A 17,916-nucleotide genomic window follows, 5' to 3' on the forward strand; every position below is an offset into this window, starting at 1 on the left:
ATGCAATGATGGGAAGAGAAAGGAAAAGAGAGAACAATAAAAGTGCAGACTGTTCATCCTTTGTAAACGACTGAGGATCCTACCCTGACCTCGGTAAACACGGTGGCTTTCAACATGCAAAATCATATGCACACATGTATTTATTGATTTTAGTTCAGCTTTCAATACAATGCAAAGACAAACACTCCTGAAATTACTACTGGACCTGAATGTCAACGGATCAAGGACTTTTTAACTTACCGCCCACAGAGGGTCCTCATGACTGGGGCCCTCTCTGATGAACTGACCCTGAACACAGGGGCGCCCCAGAGGTGTGTCCTTTCACTGCTGTTGTTTTCTATCTACACTAATGAGATGAAGATCCAAGGAAATAATGTGACCCTTTTCAAGTACATGGATGACATGGCTCTGGCAAGACGCTATTTTTAAAGATGCTAAGTCAGATGGGAACAGCTCATTTAAACAGACCAACAACCTTCATGAATGGTGCCGGTCAAGTGCCCTCCACATCAATGTGGAAAAGACAAAGGATCTGATCATCAATGGCAACAATTTGCCAATGTCCCAACCACTCTCTCCGAACGAACAACCTGTGGATGTGGTTAAGTGTTTCAAATCAAGTCAAATTTGATTTGTCACATGAGCCAAATACAACAGTGAAATGCTTACTTACAAGCCCTTAACCAACAATGCAGTTAAGAAGAATACCTAAAAAATACAATTACAAAAATAAATGAAAGTAACAAATAATTAAATAGCAACAGTAAAATAAAAATAGCGAGGCTATATACAGGGGGTACATGGTACAGAGTCAATGTGCGGGACCACCGGTTAGTCGAGGTTAGTCAAATACCTAGGAATACAAATTGATAACAAGCTGAGTTTGCAGACTGTATTTTTTTTAAAGCAAGCCAGCGCCTGTTTTTAATGAGGAAATTGAGGTCAGCCAGGATGTTCTGGAGAGTGTGTACAGCAGCTTGGTGGAGAGCATCCTCACGTTCAACATGACAGTCTGATATGGTAATCTGAGCGTGAAGAGCAAAAGCAAACTGAACAGAATAGTAAAAAATAATTGGTCGACCACAGGCACATTTGAGCAGTCTGTTCCACAAGGCAAGCAAAAAGAAGGCACCGGCTGTCATTGCCGACCCCTCCCACCCTCTACACCCTCAGTTCGAGAGGCTTCCCTCTGGCCGGTGCTTCAGAATGTCCATGGAAGAAGGTGTTCAAACATTCGTTCCTTGTGCAGTTGGACAACTAAATGCAAAGTAAATTGTATCAGTATATATACATATCTATCCAGTGCAGTTGAGACAGCAGTCAGTTGTGAATGAATGTATCAATGTCCTCTGATTTTAGTGTATGCAACATGACTGGTGTGTATGGTGTGAGAATGTATGTGTATATGATCCTTTTAATGGAAGGTGATGCCAAAGAAAAATGTCCATCCTGGATTAACAATAAAGTTTTATTATATTCTATTATTTTGACAACTCTAACTCTAACATTTATTTACTTGGGTTTAGGTTTAAATAAATACAATTCAATTTAAATTCAATTCAAGGGCTTTATTGGCATGGGAAACATTTGTTAAAGTGGCCAAGGCAAGTGAAGTAACCACTCCAGCTCGTTAGGCGGCAGTGTTCTGGAATATCTAAGTCACATCTACGCGTGAGCATTAGTTCCACATGTTGACATTGCCGAGATGTGAAACATTGCCAGGTTGGAACTGCGTTTATGTGAAATTTGACCAAGTACAGCGTTATTTAACACCGTTTATGGGTAACAAATGCTGGACAATATTTGTTTAGATCTAGCGTCATGACGACGCCATCTGCTCGCCTGTTTCATAAACTAGAGGGATTGTTTTCCATTTACAAACCCCCCGGTGTCCACTGGAAACTCGTCCGGGATACCGTCGAGACAAACCTGCTCAAAGGTACTGTAACGTTACTGACACTAGCATCTACTTTTGCACTACAAATGCAACATAATCCCCCATGCTGTTATTTTGATAATTGCATGCTTAATTGTAGTTTGATTAATCAGGCTGTAGTACACAATTATTGGTATATTCAGCCTGGAAATAATGCCTGCAAAATCGTGTAAATGTACATTACAAGCCAGAATGTTGAATAAAATTAACGTTACATTTAAACTTACTCTACATGTTGTCTGTGCGGTTTGCACAATAGCTGCTCGTAATTTGAGACAAAATATCCACAGGAAAGTATTGTTTACCCGACATTTTAGAGAGCCGGTAATGTTTAGTAGTAACGTTATATGGTTGAGTTGCTACTGCTGTTACCTAATGGGTTTACCACTTGACAAGAAATGCCAGCAAGGGATTTCCTGTCACATGTCCAGTTCATTCACAGCAGTGCAGTTGAAGGAAATTAGAGAATCATTTTACATCTTACATTTCTAGTCATTTAGCAGACGCTCTTATCCAGTAGCAAGAGCATACATTTTCATAAAAAATACTCGTCCTGGTCCCCCTGGGAATCGAAGCCACAACCCTGGCATTTCAACCGCCATGCTCTACTAACTGAGTCAGACGGGACTGATGATGATGATGTTGATGCAATCTCTCTCCAAAGGGATAAATGCTGCCCCTCCTCCAGCCCCTCGTCAGCGGGTCCAGTTCCTGGCTGAGCCCACCACTGTTGTGGCTGAGGGTTCCAATGAGCTCACCCTGTCTGCAGCCTCTGTCCCAGCTCTGGCTCATCACCCTCTGGGTATGTTCAGGTTCACTGTACAATCACTTCCAAGTCTTTCATGACCTGTCCCTTACACAACCTATAAGTGCATTCACATGTACTTTAAAGGTGAGGCTCTCCATATCGTAATGATGCTGGATTCGTGTGAATTCAATAACGATCTTACTGTTTTCTTGTCAGTGAGTGGACCTGAGTTCCAGCACATAGGAGTAGGAGTGGGACATCGCCTGGACGTATTCTCGTCTGGAGTTCTAGGTGTGACTTTCTGTCATGTCCTCCAAATTACAAAAAATATATACACTGCTCAAAAAAATAAAGGGAACACTTAAACACAATGTAACTCCAAGTCAATCACACTTCTGTGAAATCAAACTGTCCACTTAGGAAGCAACACTGATTGACAATAAATTTCACATGCTGTTGTGCAAATGGATTAGACAACAGGTGGAAATTATAGGCAATTAGCAAGACACCCCCAATTAAGGAGTGATTCTGCAGGTGGTGACCACAGACCACTTCTCAGTTCCTATGCTTCCTGGCTGATGTTTTGGTCACTTTTGAATGCTGGCGGTGCTCTCACTCTAGTGGTAGCATGAGACGGAGTCTACAACCCACACAAGTGGCTCAGGTAGTGCAGCTCATCCAGGATGGCACATCAATGCGAGCTGTGGCAAGAAGGTTTGCTGTGTCTGTCAGCATAGTGTCCAGAGCATGGAGGCGCTACCAGGAGACAGGCCAGTACATCAGGACACGTGGAGGAGGCCGTAGGAGGGCAACAACCCAGCAGCAGGACCGCTACCTCCGCCTTTGTGCAAGGAGGAGCACTGCCAGAGCCCTGCAAAATGACCTCCAGCAGGCCACAAATGTGCATGTGTCAGCATATGGTCTCACAAGGGCTCTGAGGATCTCATCTCGGTACCTAATGGCAGTCAGGCTACCTCTGGCGAGCACATGGAGGGCTGTGCGGCCCCACAAAGAAATGCCACCCCACACCATGACTGACCCACCGCTAAACCGGTCATGCTGGAGGATGTTGTAGGCAGCAGAACGTTCTCCACGGCGTCTCCAGACTCTGTCACGTGCTCAGTGTGAACCTGCTTTCATCTGTGAAGAGCACAGGGCGCCAGTGGTGAATTTGCCAATCTTGGTGTTCTCTGGCAAATGCCAAACGTCCTGCACGGTGTTGGGCTGTAAGCACAACCTCCACCTGTGGACGTCGGGCCCTCATACCACCCTCATGGCGTCTGTTTCTGACCGTTTGAGCAGACATGCACATTTGTGGCCTGCTGGAGGTCATTTTGCAGGGCTCTGGCAGTGCTCCTCCTTGCACAAAGGCGGAGGTAGCGGTCCTGCTGCTGGGTTGTTGCCCTCCTACGGCCTCCTCCACGTCTCCTGATGTACTGGCCTGTCTCCTGGTAGCGCCGCCATGCTCTGGACACTATGCTGACAGACACAGCAAACCTTCTTGCCACAGCTCGCATTGATGTGCCATCCTGGATGAGCTGCACTACCTGAGCCACTTGTGTGGGTTGTAGTCTCCGTCTCATGCTACCACTAGAGTGAGAGCACCGCCAGCATTCAAAAGTGACCAAAACATCAGCCAGGAAGCATAGGAACTGAGAAGTGGTCTGTGGTCACCACCTGCAGAATCACTCCTTAATTGGGGGTGTCTTGCTAATTGCCTATAATTTCCACCTTTTGTCTATTCCATTTGCACAACAGCATGTGAAATGTATTGTCAATCAGTGTTGCTTCCTAAGTGGACAGTTTGATTTCACAGAAGTATGATTGACTTGGGGTTACATTGTGTTGTTTAAGTGTTCCCTTTATTTTTTTGAGCAGTGTATATTGCTGAGGGATATGCTCATTTGAACCACATCGGGCCGGCATTACTGCACCAATATAAGTTTATGTTTGATCATTACATCATCATAGCATCTGTTTCTCCTCAGTTCTAGGTGTTGGCCAGGCAAACAAGGCTCTGACTGATCTCTACAGATCTCATGTCACTAGAGTAAGCGTTCATCTCTATTTATGTTACAAGTAAAAGAGCATACAGTTTATTGGAGGTGGAAAATCCATATGGCATCGTTCTGATTGTCATGATGCATTTCTTGCTCAACTTTCAATAATTTATTCAGGATTATACATTGGAAGGTGAATTGGGGATGGCCACAGATAATTTCTCTCACACGGGCCGCCTCATAGAGAGGACCACATATGGTAGGTACAGCAGCACTTTATTTTTTTGCCTTTCACCTTATTGAAATAAATACAGAATCTATAAAAACATTATCTTGACTGTGTAGCAACCCTTGACATGCCTTCCAGATCACATCACACGGGACAAGCTGGAGAGAGTCCTGGCCATGATGCAAGGATCCAATCAGAAAGCCCTGCTCACGTACGTCCACCATTCATTCTAGTTCTGTGGTCCACCTCTTATCCCTCTCTGTTCACCTTACTTTATCTACTCACTGAACCAAGGTGTATTGCAATTAGAGCATTCCCATAGACCTGTACCAATTCAACCCCATTACTTACCAAACTAATGCTGTGATATAAGTGCCAGTCAGTTGTTGTCAGTGCCAGTGAAAGCTTATTTGTTATTTTTGCTATACCTAGTGTGTGGAGCAGTGTAGGATAACTGTTTGTTCTGGCAGGTACTCTAAGGTGGACATGAGCACCCAGGGGGCCTATGAGCTGGCTGTGAAGGGGGAACTGCGTCCCGATGGGAAGTCTCCCCCTATTATGACAGGCCTGCGTTTATTACACTTCCAACCACCCCATTTTACCTTGGGTAAATGTATTGCCACCTCCAGTTTCACCTGTACTGTACAACACCCTGCTAGATAGACACTTGATCACACACAGTACCAGTACACACAAAGACACAGGGACACACTCGCATGCAATAGGACATGGCACATGGCTCTTTCTAACTGATGAACTGCAACAGACACCTCGTTGCATTAGATATGTATCCGGTATTCTTGAATAGTGGGGCAATTCCATGATGACCAAGTGACACTGAGAATGATTTTTCACTTTAAAATGTATGCCAAACCAATGATTGCAAAGTTAAACAAACCATACAACTCTATGCACAAGAACTACAGTATAAATTGTTAAAAGTAGTTATTGTGCATAGTTGTATGGTTTGTTTAACTTTGCAATCATTGGTTTTTGTTTGACATACATTATTATGGTACCGTGCAACTGCCCAGTGCTCAATTCAATTTATACACTTGACCCTCTTTCCCTAATGCATGTGTAAATATTGTACTATAAATCAAATCTGTTATCGTGGAATTGCCCAGTGCTCAATTCAATGTATACACTCCCCTCCCCCTTACCCAATACATGTGTAAATATGGTACTATAAATTGTGCCTTTCTGTATTATACATATTTCTCAAATGGTAATTCTATTCTACTGCCATTTACTTTGTTCATATTGTTATTTTTTTACTATTTCATATTGTTATTGCATTGTCAAGAAGGAACCTGCAAGTAAGCATTTCGTTGGACAATGTATACCATGCATGTCCCGCACATACGACTAATACAACTTGAAACTTGCTAATTCAGTTTTGTACATTTCATTAACCAGTTTTCTCCCTCTCACAGAGGTGCAGTGTTTGAATGAAACCCAGCGGTACCTGTGCAGAATCCTGCATGAAGTGGGCTTGGAGCTCCGCAGCACGGCTGTGTGTAAGGGAGTGCGCCGCACTCGAGACGGACCCTTCACCATACAACACGCCTTGACCCATCAACACTGGACTTCCCCAGATGTCATACAGGCCATCAGACAGTACCGCTCTTCCAGAAAGGCTAGCAAAGCCAAGCACACACAGCCAGGGAAGGATACAGGAACAGCCAGTCAGAGACAGGAGATGTCAGAAGAAGCAGCAGTCACTGGTGATTCCCACCGGTTACACTCTGTAATGACCTCAAAAGCATTTGGCTCTTGATGTCCTTGGAATAGATATCCTTGAAAGCTACATCAGCCTCAAAACATACTGGTTTTAGTCAATGAAGATGTAGCCTCTGTCACAGGCTTGCGCCTCACTTACGAGTGCGAAGCCTGGAGCCTAGGCTAATGAAGATGTGGCTGTTGGAAAGCCAATTTTTATTTTCATGCGCAATGTCTGCTTTCTTTATGCCAATATATGACCTGTTTGTAACAGTCTATCTGTTCTTTTAAATTAAAATATACCAAATTATGTGATAATCTCAATCTGTAGGGGGAGCTAATAAATGTATACATATTCTTAGTTATAAGAAACACCAGTAAGTAGCTTGAGCCATCCCAACATTAGCCCTTGATCATGATTCTGTTCCATTACATTACTCATAAGTCATTGATTGGGTGAAGGCGTCTTCTGTATTGGGGTTTTGTTAAGATCCTTGACGCTTGTTTTGAACATTAACACGCATTGCTTGCAGTACAGTTTTGGAAACACAATGACCTTATCTTTCATATCAGCACGCAATAAGTTTAAAAAACCAAAGGTTAAATTGATACACCTTTTTAGCAATCTATCGTGCTCTGAACGCCTGTGTATGTAATGGGAAAAGGCCACCAGAAACGTGTTGTTACTGAAAAATACTGTCGGCTGCAACTGATAAAGCCGGTAAACAGTGTATATTTTGCGTTAAATTATTTAGATGTTATATGAACGAACGTAACGGGCTTCTGTTTCTAGAACCGTATCGCAATTGAGAATCGATTCACGTTTAAATAGAATATTTTGCTGCCAGAGCCAGTCTACTTCTAAAATAACATACAAGGTCCTTGAACCTTAAGACAGGCTCCTTATTAAGAGAAAGCACATATTGGGCTATCCCAACATTAGATGGCAGCACAAGCACAGTTATTTGTCACAATTTAGAATGTATTCACTCTATTTTGAACGTCCTTTAACTTTTTGTCCAACCTCAGTATTAAAATACATTTATGCAAAGGATTAACACAACAAACATTACACGGTAGGCTACATGTTTGAGTGCAGGACTCAAATGGAACCCTTCCTTCTGTGCAAGAGATTCCGTGGTGATATTTGAAGTGCTGCACCCTAGAACCGACTGGCAGTAAGAGTATACCTCTCGTTGCATAGTAGCAAATATACTGGTAACTAACCCTTCTTCTGTCTGTGATTGTACCGTCGAGAGTGATCAGGTACGATACACACTTCGGTTATCTTCCTTGGCATATCATTTAACTCCGATGTTGTCATATATGCTGCTGCTACTGTTTATCCTGTTGCTTAGTCACTTTATCCCTACCTATAAATCAGTGGCGAACCGTAACTATGGCCCTAGTCTTCATAGGGACCAAAAATCTTCCAATACGTTGTATCAAACTCAAATCAAGAAAATAACAGAAAACATAGTATCATTTATTATTTCTTCTGTAGTCTGAAAATTCTAGTTCTACTGAAGGAGGAATGAAAACAGGCCTGGCCGAGCCTCGGAGACAGAAAATCATAACAATACAAAAGCACAACCATTTAATTTCCCAAATGAAATTAACAAAAGTTATTTTATGACCATCACACTAACCAGTGATCTAAAGTTTAAATGCAGCAATGTCTCATAGTCATTATTTTCAGAGATCGCAAACATCAAGTGAGCTGCAAAAAAAGTGCCATTCACCAAATTATCATTTGTAAACAAAGTTTGAAAGTTAAAAGGGTGGTGCTAACAAATTAGCAGCAACATCCACATGGGAGCTAATAACAGCCGCTATTGCCATTGACACACTACTACGACACTAGCTAGCTAACATTACCAGCATTTCCGTGGGAAAACTACTGCTTGCGCCTCTGATTATTTGCTCGTCTTGCGCCCTCAGTAGTGATGTGTTTAGGCCTTAGAGAAAGAGAAGGGTGCAATTTCGGCCTGCATTCCTGTATCTGCAGGAACCCCTCTTTATACTTCTATAAGTACACTTTTAGGTTAGGGAAGGCAGAAGCAATCCAGTACAGTAGGTGGCGTTATTGAACAATAACGTTGGATACCAGCCGTCGATTAAACCCACAGAAGAAGGGATGGGGTGACAATGGGCACTGTTTTCCTGCAGTTCTGTTAACGATGCCGAGGGCTGGTGTTCAGAATTTTGGCGCAAAGGACACTGTGCCAGTTTTTCCAGCTAGTCCTAAGGAGGACTCCGGGACACAGCAGGTGAGAGGTGGGAGTGACACTTTGTGCTAGCTAGCCAGCACACTATGGGGTGTGATTCATGCCAGAATTAAGCCTGATCTGGAGAAGGTCTGTATGGAGGAGTGGGCCAAAATCCCTGCTCCAGTGTGTGCAAACCTGGTCAAAAACTACAGGAAATGTATGATCTCTGTAATTGCAAACAAAGGTTTCTGTACCAAATATTAAGTTCTGCTTTTCTGATGTATCAAATACTTATGTCATGCAATAAAATGCAAATTAATTACTTAAAAATCATACAATGTGATTTTCTGGATTTTTGTTTTAGATTCCGTCTCTCGTGGTTGAAGTGTACCTATGATACAAATTACAGACCTCTACATGCTTTGTAAGTAGGAAAACCTGCAAAATCAACAGTGTATCAAAAACTTGTTCTCCCCACTGTATTTCTTAACGATATCACAACTTAAATATAGCCTACTTACTTCTCAATTGGATCAAGTAAATCTTGGTAATTATTTTCATAGTTTCTAATGAAACTATCTGGGGCAGATACTCAAATCGCTTCTGTCGCTTGTAAAAAAACAAAACAAGAATGAATGAATGTGTCCCCGCCGAGCTCTCAAATACCGTGCCAGTCTCTCACTTTATGTACGGTCACTGCAATCCGGATTCCTTGGGACGTCCTTATACTAACACTAAACTTGACCAATTTACAATATTATACTTTTTTATTTTGTTTTACTTTGTACCTTTTTAACTAGGCAAGTCGGTTAAGAACAAATTCTTATTTTCAATGATGGCCTAGGAACAGTGGGTTAACTGCCTAGTTCAGGGGCTCCCTCTGTACTGAAAAGAGGGAGGGACATCCCAAGGATTCCGATTAGCGCAGACCCTCTGGGAAAGTCTATGAACTGCTCTATTCGACTGAAGGGACATCCCAAGGATCCCTAATAGCACCTATGAACTCTGAAAGCTGTGGACACAACTGTTTTTGGTTGTCTGTCGCACTGGTAACAACACAGTCTGTGATTGGCTAACAACATTTAGATCTGTATACAGCGAGATAAGATAACATAACATGCCATGAGGTGTTGAGGGAAAGACAGATAGATTGGGCATCATCTTTTCTAGGCCATTAGCGATAACAGGAAATACACAAGCCGTAGGCTACACTATAGTTCAGTGTGTCTACGTTGGAACGTCTGCTTGCATGGAAAAAATTGTAAGTTTCTAACATTTATGGTTGAGATTTAATTAATATAAATATAAACTATTCACATTATGACTTTCATTAATACGCGATGCAGGCATCACGTACACGCTAGTAAGGCGTTGGTATCATGTCAGGTGGTACGGTTGCCTAGGCTTATGTCCCTGATCACCCCACATAGCACACGGTGTCGCTAACTACCTCTGCACCTCGACTCGGTACTGGTACCCCGTGTATATAGCCAATTTATCGTTACTCATTATGTATTTATTCTTCTTGTTATAATTGTTCTATTATTTATTTGTATTCTCTGCATTGTTGGAAAGGGCTCGTAACTAAGCATTTCACTGTTAGTCTGTTGTTTACAAAGTATGTGACAAATAAAATTTGATTTGTTTCATGGTTAAAAAGTATACACCATGACGAACGTCAGCATGTAATAACGCGTGTAACGCAAGCAGTCTCGGTACACATGCCCCTAGGTGTGTTGTCAGTGGTGTAGTGGAGGGTATACACCGTATAGCCACTTATTTTTCAATGGGCATTGCGTATACTCACTTCTTAATCCCCTCGATGCGTATCAAAGTAGCCTAGTGTAGTGGTCTAGTGGAGGTATATGTCATATCAATTAATAAGGTTGATGTAACATATCAGAATGTTTAGCTTAAAATGTTGATTAACTATTATTTCTTCACATTTAAGGTGCAGCAATGTGCACACGGTGCAGGCCTACATGCGAATGTTCCAAAATGCAATTTACAGGAAAATAATTCTAAAATGTGCTCCAACCATACCTGAAAGCAGTTTCATAGACAGAGATAGAAATATCCATTAGAAATTTTAGAAAGAAGGGAGCTCTAAAGATGCAACAACTTACAACTCTCATGGGTTGCTAATATGACTAGGATCATACCTTTGGCTGCTAGACAATGAAATAAAGTTTAAAGTAAGCCAATAGAACAGGTGAACATTGAGGTCTTTATAAAATAATTGTCTCCATGTTTCTATGGTGGGATTTTGGCTACAGGCTACTATGAAGCAAGGCAAAACATGCCTCATAATGTCATGAAATAAAACGTAAGGAAGGAAAACTATAGCGATGCTAATGGTAGACCTGATGCTAATGGTAGACCTAACCTTCTTCTGGTAGATGGAAAGGCTTTCCCAAAAACTCTCAATTTAAAATGTTAACTAGCTATAAAGTAGTCTTTGCCTACCTGGCAGAATGATATCATGATTATCTGCATCAATCCAGTGGACATTTGTTTTGTTAACAACATCTCAGAAACACTGCTAACCAAACAGCAGTTCTAGGTGCCTGCCACTTAAATTAGACGATAACTACACAACAACAAATACAATTCCCAGACCTTAGTGGTCTCCTGATGTGGTTTAAGCATTGTTATGGACATAGAACATCCTATTTAGTTGTTTTTTCTATTAAAAAATGGTGACTTAGAGAGCGAAAACCAGAAACATTTTTTACCAATCAGAAACCTGCAAATTTCTGGCTTAGTTGACAGCCTCCATTTATCTGTTTCACTAGTAGGCCTACCTGCACAGTATGGGTTGGCCTGACTGTGAAAGATAGTTGTAGGTCATTCAGAGTGTATGTCACTGTTTCTCATACATTTTCACACAGAGCATCTTTCTTTCACCGGGCAGGCCATTTGGGAAATGTTTTGCTCAATTAGAGTATACTCACTTCTCCAGGCACCACTATGTGGTGTTATCATTGAGCAACTAACAAAAAAGTCAGTATCTATCACTGTGGGATCATTCAGTTAGAAATAAAACAGTATCTGGACTTTGTGCCTTCCAGAGCTTTTTTGTGCTTTATTTTGCAGCCTTAGCTATTTCGTCAAATTTTCTTTTTGTCAATGCAGTGAAAGTAGACTTCCCATTTTTCATACTTTTACTGATTTCCTCCATCTCAGCTACATCTACAACATGAGATGGGTGTGGATGTGTCTATTTCTGTGGCAGGTGTGATGCGTGTGCCACTGCGTTGGGTGCTGTGGGATGTGAAAGACACCCTGCTGAAGGTGCGCAGTTCTGTCGGAGAGCAGTACTGCCAGGAGGTCAAGCGAACAGCAGGTTTCAGTCTTAACCCTACAGAGGTGGAGGCTGCCTTCCGCCAGTCCTTCCACCAGTACTCCAAACTCTACCCCAACTACGGTACTGCCCAGGGCCTGGGAGGGAAGGCCTGGTGGATGGGAGTGGTTCGGGACACCTTCGCCCAGTGTAGAGTACAGGACGCAGCCCTACTGGACACACTGGCCCACAACTTGTATCATGGCTTCTGCAGCCCTAATAACTGGGAGGTGAGGGGATTATAATAATTGTTTCTATCAGCATTATAGTATGTTGTATAATTCATGTAACATCTCCAAAAATGTGATATTATGATTGCGCAAAATGATCTTGTATACCTACATGCATTCATTAAAATAGTTTAAATGTAAACCATCCTCAACATCTATCAATTGGAACAATTGTGCCACATTGTGAAATTAATAGCCTGTATCTTCCGTCCTAAGGTATTTCCAGACTCAGCGAAGACCCTGGAGAGCATATCCTCCCTGGGACTGAAGCAGGGTGTGGTGTCCAACTTTGACAATCGCCTGGAGGGGATTCTACGAGGCTGTGGCCTACTGTCTCACTTCAGCTTCCTGCTCACCTCAGAGGAGGCCGGTATAGCCAAGCCTAACCCAGCAATCTTCCACCAGGCACTAGAGAAATGTGGCGTAACAGCCGCGAGTGTAGCGCACATTGGGGACCATTATGTCTATGACTATGTGACCTCTCGGTCACTGGGCCTCCATGGGTACTTGCTGGACAGACAGGGCAGGAATAAATACCCTGATGTTCCCCCACAGCATCGATTAAAGACCCTGGAGGAGCTACCTGCATGTCTCCAGCAACATATGGACTAAATGTTATCTATTACACAAGTAAACTCAAGCCAGGATTCAAACAAAGCGCACTGTGCCAACATTTCACTGCACTTGACATTAAAGTATAAAAAAAATATATATAAAATCCAAGCCTTAATCTATGGCAGTGAAACTAGCCCCAAAACTTAACATATGCAATGACCACTTTTAGATTATCTAAATATGTACATATAATTTATCTAATGTTTTCATAACTTATTTCGCCAATACGTTTTATATCACATTGTGACACCCTCCAATTAATGGATTATGTTCAATAAATAAAAATGCCTGTTCTACAGCCAGTGCTACATTCTTCTACGACTTAACTCCTCTCTTGGAAATTAATACATTTTTTCATACAGCATTAGATTTCAGCTCACTTGAGCTGAGACGAGGAGGAATCGGGCCGGTTATTTATGGTCGTGGCTAGATGTGATGCTGCTAATGTCAAAGTGATATCAAAAGTTGCATGTTGGAGTTGCATCAGGAAGATTTTTTTTGCATTTTACCTAACCTTAACCTAATTCTCCTAACCTGCTACATAGGTTCTCCTAACCTGCTACATAGGTTCTCCTAACCTGCTACATAGGTTCTCCAAACCTGCTAGTCACTTCTGACATTAACTGCATCACATCCAGTCAAAACTGTTATCTGACATAAAAAGCTATGATTGAGAGAAGCACTCCAAAGTGCATCCACTCTGACGGCAGGAACCAGTCTTTATTTGTTTGCATGGGTGGTCCGTCACACCATTCAGTACAACCCAGTGAAAAGCATACCGCTATCCATTAAAGCCTATTTTCAGTGTTGTGTAGTTTTGGCCTAAAAGGCATGAATTCTTGTTGGTCTTTCATTATAGTAGAGCTCTTTTGTTACACAGCAAATTGGCCAGTGTTACCTTTTCAATGTAACATTCTTTGTGTTGATTCAGGAGCTAACATTTTCAACACTGAGTGTTACTATGAGCTCGTCCTCCCCAACGAACTTAAATTAAGCGTGTACCAGAATGAGGCTCACACCTCACTGCCTATTGTTACTGCAGTGAGGAAATTCCCATCTTCAGAGATCTTTTTCTCTACAGAAAATAACTTCTCCACAGATAATTGTTGTCTGGAGCTCAAAAAGCAGTAGCCTAGCAGTATGCAAGTCAGGGAGCCAAATTAACGTCTCTTTAAATGTGATTAAATACTTTTACGTCATAGAACACATGCTATATAATTATAGAGTAAGATACAAGTTCCTTTGTCTATAGGTCAGCTGATTGTATACGGTGCATTCGTAAAGTACTCAGACCTAGTCTTTTTCCACATTTTGTTACGTTAAAGCCTTATTCTAAAATTAATTAAATACTTTTTTCCTCAGTCTACACACAATACCCCATAGTGACAAAGTGAACAAAGGTTTATACATTTATTTATAAATATTTACATAATTATTCAGACCCTTTGCTGTGAGACTCAAAATTGAGCTCAGGTTCATCCTGTTTCTATAACTTGATTGGAGTCCACCTTTGGTAAATTCAATTGATTGGACATGGTTTGGAAAGGCGCACACACCTGTCTATATAAAAAGTTTGCACAGTTGACAGTGCATGCCAGAGCAAAAATCAAGCCATGGAGTCAAAAGGAATTGTCCGTAGAGTTCCGAGACAGGATCGTGTTGAGGCACAGATCTGGGGAAGGGTACCAACACATTTATGCAGCATTGAAGGTCCCTAAGAGCACAGTGGCTTCCATCATTCTTAAATGGAAGAAGTTTGGAAACACTAAGACTCTTCCTAGAGCTGGCCGCCCGGCCAAACTGAGCAATCGGGGGAGAAGGGCCTTGGTCAGGGAGGTGACCAAGAACCCGATGGTCACTCTGATAGAGCTCCTCTGTGGAGATGGGAGAACCTTCCAGAAGGACAACCATCTCTGCAGCACTCCACCAGTCAGGCCTTTATGGTTGAGTGGCCAGATGGAAGCCACTCCTCAGTAAAAGGCACATGACAGCCCGCTTGGAGTTTGCCAAAAGGCACCTAAAGGACTCTGTCCATGAGAAACAAGATTCTCTGGTCTGATGAAACCAAGATTGAAAACTTTGGGCTGAATGCCAAGTGTCACGTCTGGAGGAAACCTGGCACCATCCCTACGGTGAAGCATGATGGTGGCAGCATCCTGCTGGGGGGATGTTTTTCTGCGACAGAGACTAGGAGACTAGTCAGGATCGAGGGAAAGATGAACGGAGCAAAGTACAGAGCATCCTTGATTAAAAACCTGCTCCAGAGCGCTCAGGACCTCAGACTGGGGCGAAGGTTCACCTTCCAACAGGACAACGACCCTAAGCACACAGCCAAGACAATGCAGGAGTGGCTTCAGGACAATGTCTTTGAGTGGCCCAGCCAGAGCCCGGACTTGAACCCAATCGAACATCTCTAGAGAGAAATGAAAATAGCTTTTCAGCAACGCTCCCCGTCAAACCTGACAGAGCTTGAGACGATCTGCAGAGAAGAATGGGAGAAACTCCCCAATTACAGGTGTGCCAAGCTTGTAGCGTCATACCCAAGAAGACTAGAGGCTGTAATCACTGTCAAAGGTGCTTCAACAAAGTACTGAGTAAAGGATCGGAATACTTACGCAAATGTAATTTCAGTTTTTATTTTTAATACATTTTGCAAAAAATGTCTAAGCATGTTTTTGCTTTGTCATTGTGGGGTATTTTATGTAAAAAAAAACATCTTCAATTTAATAAATTTTAAAATAATGCTGTAACAACAAAATGGAAAAATTCAAGAGGGTCTGAGTACTTTCCAAATGCAATGTAGGTCAAATCAAATTTAAATGTTACATGCGTCGAATACAACAGGTGTTGTATTAGTGAAATGCTTAAAAGCCCTTAACCAACAATGCAGTTAAGAAAAATAAGGTGAAATATTTACTAAGACAAACCTAGGTAGAACATTTATAAATATTAAAGAGCAATAATGCAAATAGTTCTGGTAGCCATTTGATTTGCTGTTCAGGAGTCTTATCGCTTGGGGGTATAAGCTTTTAAGAAGCCTTTTGGACCTAGACATGCAGTGCGGTAGCAGAGAGAACAGTCTATGAGTAGGGTGGCTGGAGTCTTTGGCAATTTTTAGGGCCTTCCTCTGACACCGCCTGGTATAGAGGTCCTGGATGGCAGGAAGCTTGGTCCCAGTGATGTACTCGGCCGTACACACTACCCTGTAGTGCCTTGTGGTCGGAGGCCGAGCAGTTGCCATACCAGGCGGTATTCAGTGTGGCAGATGTGTTGTTACCTACCCTTACCACTTTAGGGCGGCACATCAAGAACAACTTGATGTTGTTCTATGGTGTTGAATGCTGAGCTGTAGTCAATGAATAGCATTCTCACATAGGTGTTCCTTTTGTCCAGGTGGGAAAGGGTAGTGTGGAGTGTAATAGAGATTGTGTCATCTGTTGGAGCGGTATGCAAATTGAAATGTGTCTAGGGTTCCTGAGATAATGGTGTTGATTTGGGTAGGGGGGGAATAGTGGGGGGGGGGGGGGGTTCTCATTAACCTAAAGATAATGAGACCCCCCTATCCCAACAGAGGGTTAAGGGTACATTCTCTATTTGTATGCATAGCAGACTATTATACTGTATACTAAATGAAAGAAATATCTGATATTGTACCACATTTTTCCCTTTTATTTGCATATAAGGGGGGAAAACCCTCTAATCTTGTTCTAGTATTGTATGTTATATTGTAATGTCTAATTTAAAGACGTGGCATGAATAAGAATCAAATAACTCAAGTGAGTTTTGTTGAAAAAGGTGTCTAAATCAATGATACATTCATTTTAATGTTGTATTGTACTGGATCAAATGACAACGAACTCAAATATAATGGGTTCAAATTAAGAAAAACAATTGTGATGTGATTATGATTGGGGTGACAAAGTCCTACAAAACATAAGGTTTTTAGTTTTTCTTTTCAATTAAAGACCTAGACAACCAGGAACAGGGAGTTCCTTAATTATTAGTGACCTTAATTCATCGATCAAGTACAAGGGTGGAGAGAATCTGCAGACATTCAGCCCTCCATGGAATGAGTTTGACATCCGCTATATAACTGTCATGACGTGGCCCTTTCTGGGTATAGAGCGTGGCAAACCCCTCCCTCTCCTACACCCAGGTCCTGTTATCTCAGGTTGTAAATTCCTGGAGAAGACTCTCCTCCTGGCCATGCAATATATATAGAGAGAGAGATGTATAGGTGGAGAAGCCAGCTACGACCCGGTCTGTTTTGTTTCATGTTTGTGACCTCATGAAAGACAATACAGCCACATTACCATAACTCTGTTTATACAGGTGCCTCCATTATGAGGTTTTCGTCTAATTATTGTATAAAATGAGTAGGATTAAACTATTTGTGTAATGATGTTAATGTGAGAGAATTGTATTCCCTTTCAAGTTTAACTAAGTCATTGGCCCGCCCCCATGAGCACAGACATGATCTGGCGTCATGGAACAGCCCTTCTCTACTGTTACGAATAAAACCCACCTGAAGAATTCCTCTTCAGACCATGCTTACCTCGGTCAGCTGAGGGTGCAAAGGTTTGAGTAGAGACCACAAAAACCTAACCTACAAGCTAAGGCTGTAATGGTTGTTGAATTCCTAACCATACCACGTGGAGCATTGGCTACACGGGTGGAGATGGTTAAACTCGATCCCAACAGAATAAGAGAGCAAATCTTAGATACTAAATATTAGTCTGCAGCTAGAAATTGTTAACCTGGGATGCGAAGACCGACAACTGCCGAAACATCTATTTTATAAGAACATTTCTGAATGGTACTCTGAAGTATCTATTCTAACCACGAAAGACTTTAGGGAAGCAGAGAGACGGATGATTCCAACA

At 42.0% G+C, this 17,916-nt stretch overlaps 2 protein-coding genes across 5 annotated transcripts; both read left to right on the forward strand.

Annotated features, from left to right (window-relative positions):
• The first annotated feature begins 1,654 nt into the window (after nucleotides 1-1,654).
• On the forward strand, nucleotides 1,655-6,945 carry trub2 (TruB pseudouridine (psi) synthase family member 2). Its single transcript, XM_055868965.1, has 8 exons — nucleotides 1,655-1,939; nucleotides 2,601-2,738; nucleotides 2,901-2,975; nucleotides 4,673-4,734; nucleotides 4,862-4,943; nucleotides 5,052-5,124; nucleotides 5,384-5,520; nucleotides 6,350-6,945. Exons 1-8 carry the CDS (start codon nucleotides 1,822-1,824, stop codon nucleotides 6,691-6,693), a joined length of 1,029 nt encoding a protein of 342 aa, XP_055724940.1. The 5' UTR covers nucleotides 1,655-1,821; the 3' UTR covers nucleotides 6,694-6,945.
• A 648-nt stretch (nucleotides 6,946-7,593) lies between these two features.
• hdhd3 (haloacid dehalogenase-like hydrolase domain containing 3) lies at nucleotides 7,594-13,346 on the forward strand. 4 transcript variants are annotated; one of them, XM_055868967.1, is made up of 4 exons: nucleotides 7,596-8,905; nucleotides 9,210-9,269; nucleotides 12,081-12,418; nucleotides 12,635-13,346. In XM_055868967.1, the coding sequence occupies exons 2-4, from the start codon at nucleotides 9,239-9,241 to the stop codon at nucleotides 13,028-13,030; spliced, it is 765 nt and encodes a 254-aa protein (XP_055724942.1). In that variant the 5' UTR covers nucleotides 7,596-8,905; nucleotides 9,210-9,238; the 3' UTR covers nucleotides 13,031-13,346. The 4 variants fall into 4 exon arrangements, with proteins under 4 accessions (XP_055724944.1, XP_055724942.1, XP_055724941.1 ...); XM_055868966.1 differs by having other exon boundaries at nucleotides 7,596-7,901; XM_055868969.1 differs by lacking the exon at nucleotides 9,210-9,269 and having other exon boundaries at nucleotides 7,594-8,905.
• The last annotated feature ends 4,570 nt before the right edge of the window (nucleotides 13,347-17,916 follow it).

This window comes from Salvelinus fontinalis, chromosome 18 (genome assembly GCF_029448725.1).
Source record: "Salvelinus fontinalis isolate EN_2023a chromosome 18, ASM2944872v1, whole genome shotgun sequence".
NCBI classification, from domain to species: domain Eukaryota; kingdom Metazoa; phylum Chordata; class Actinopteri; order Salmoniformes; family Salmonidae; genus Salvelinus; species Salvelinus fontinalis.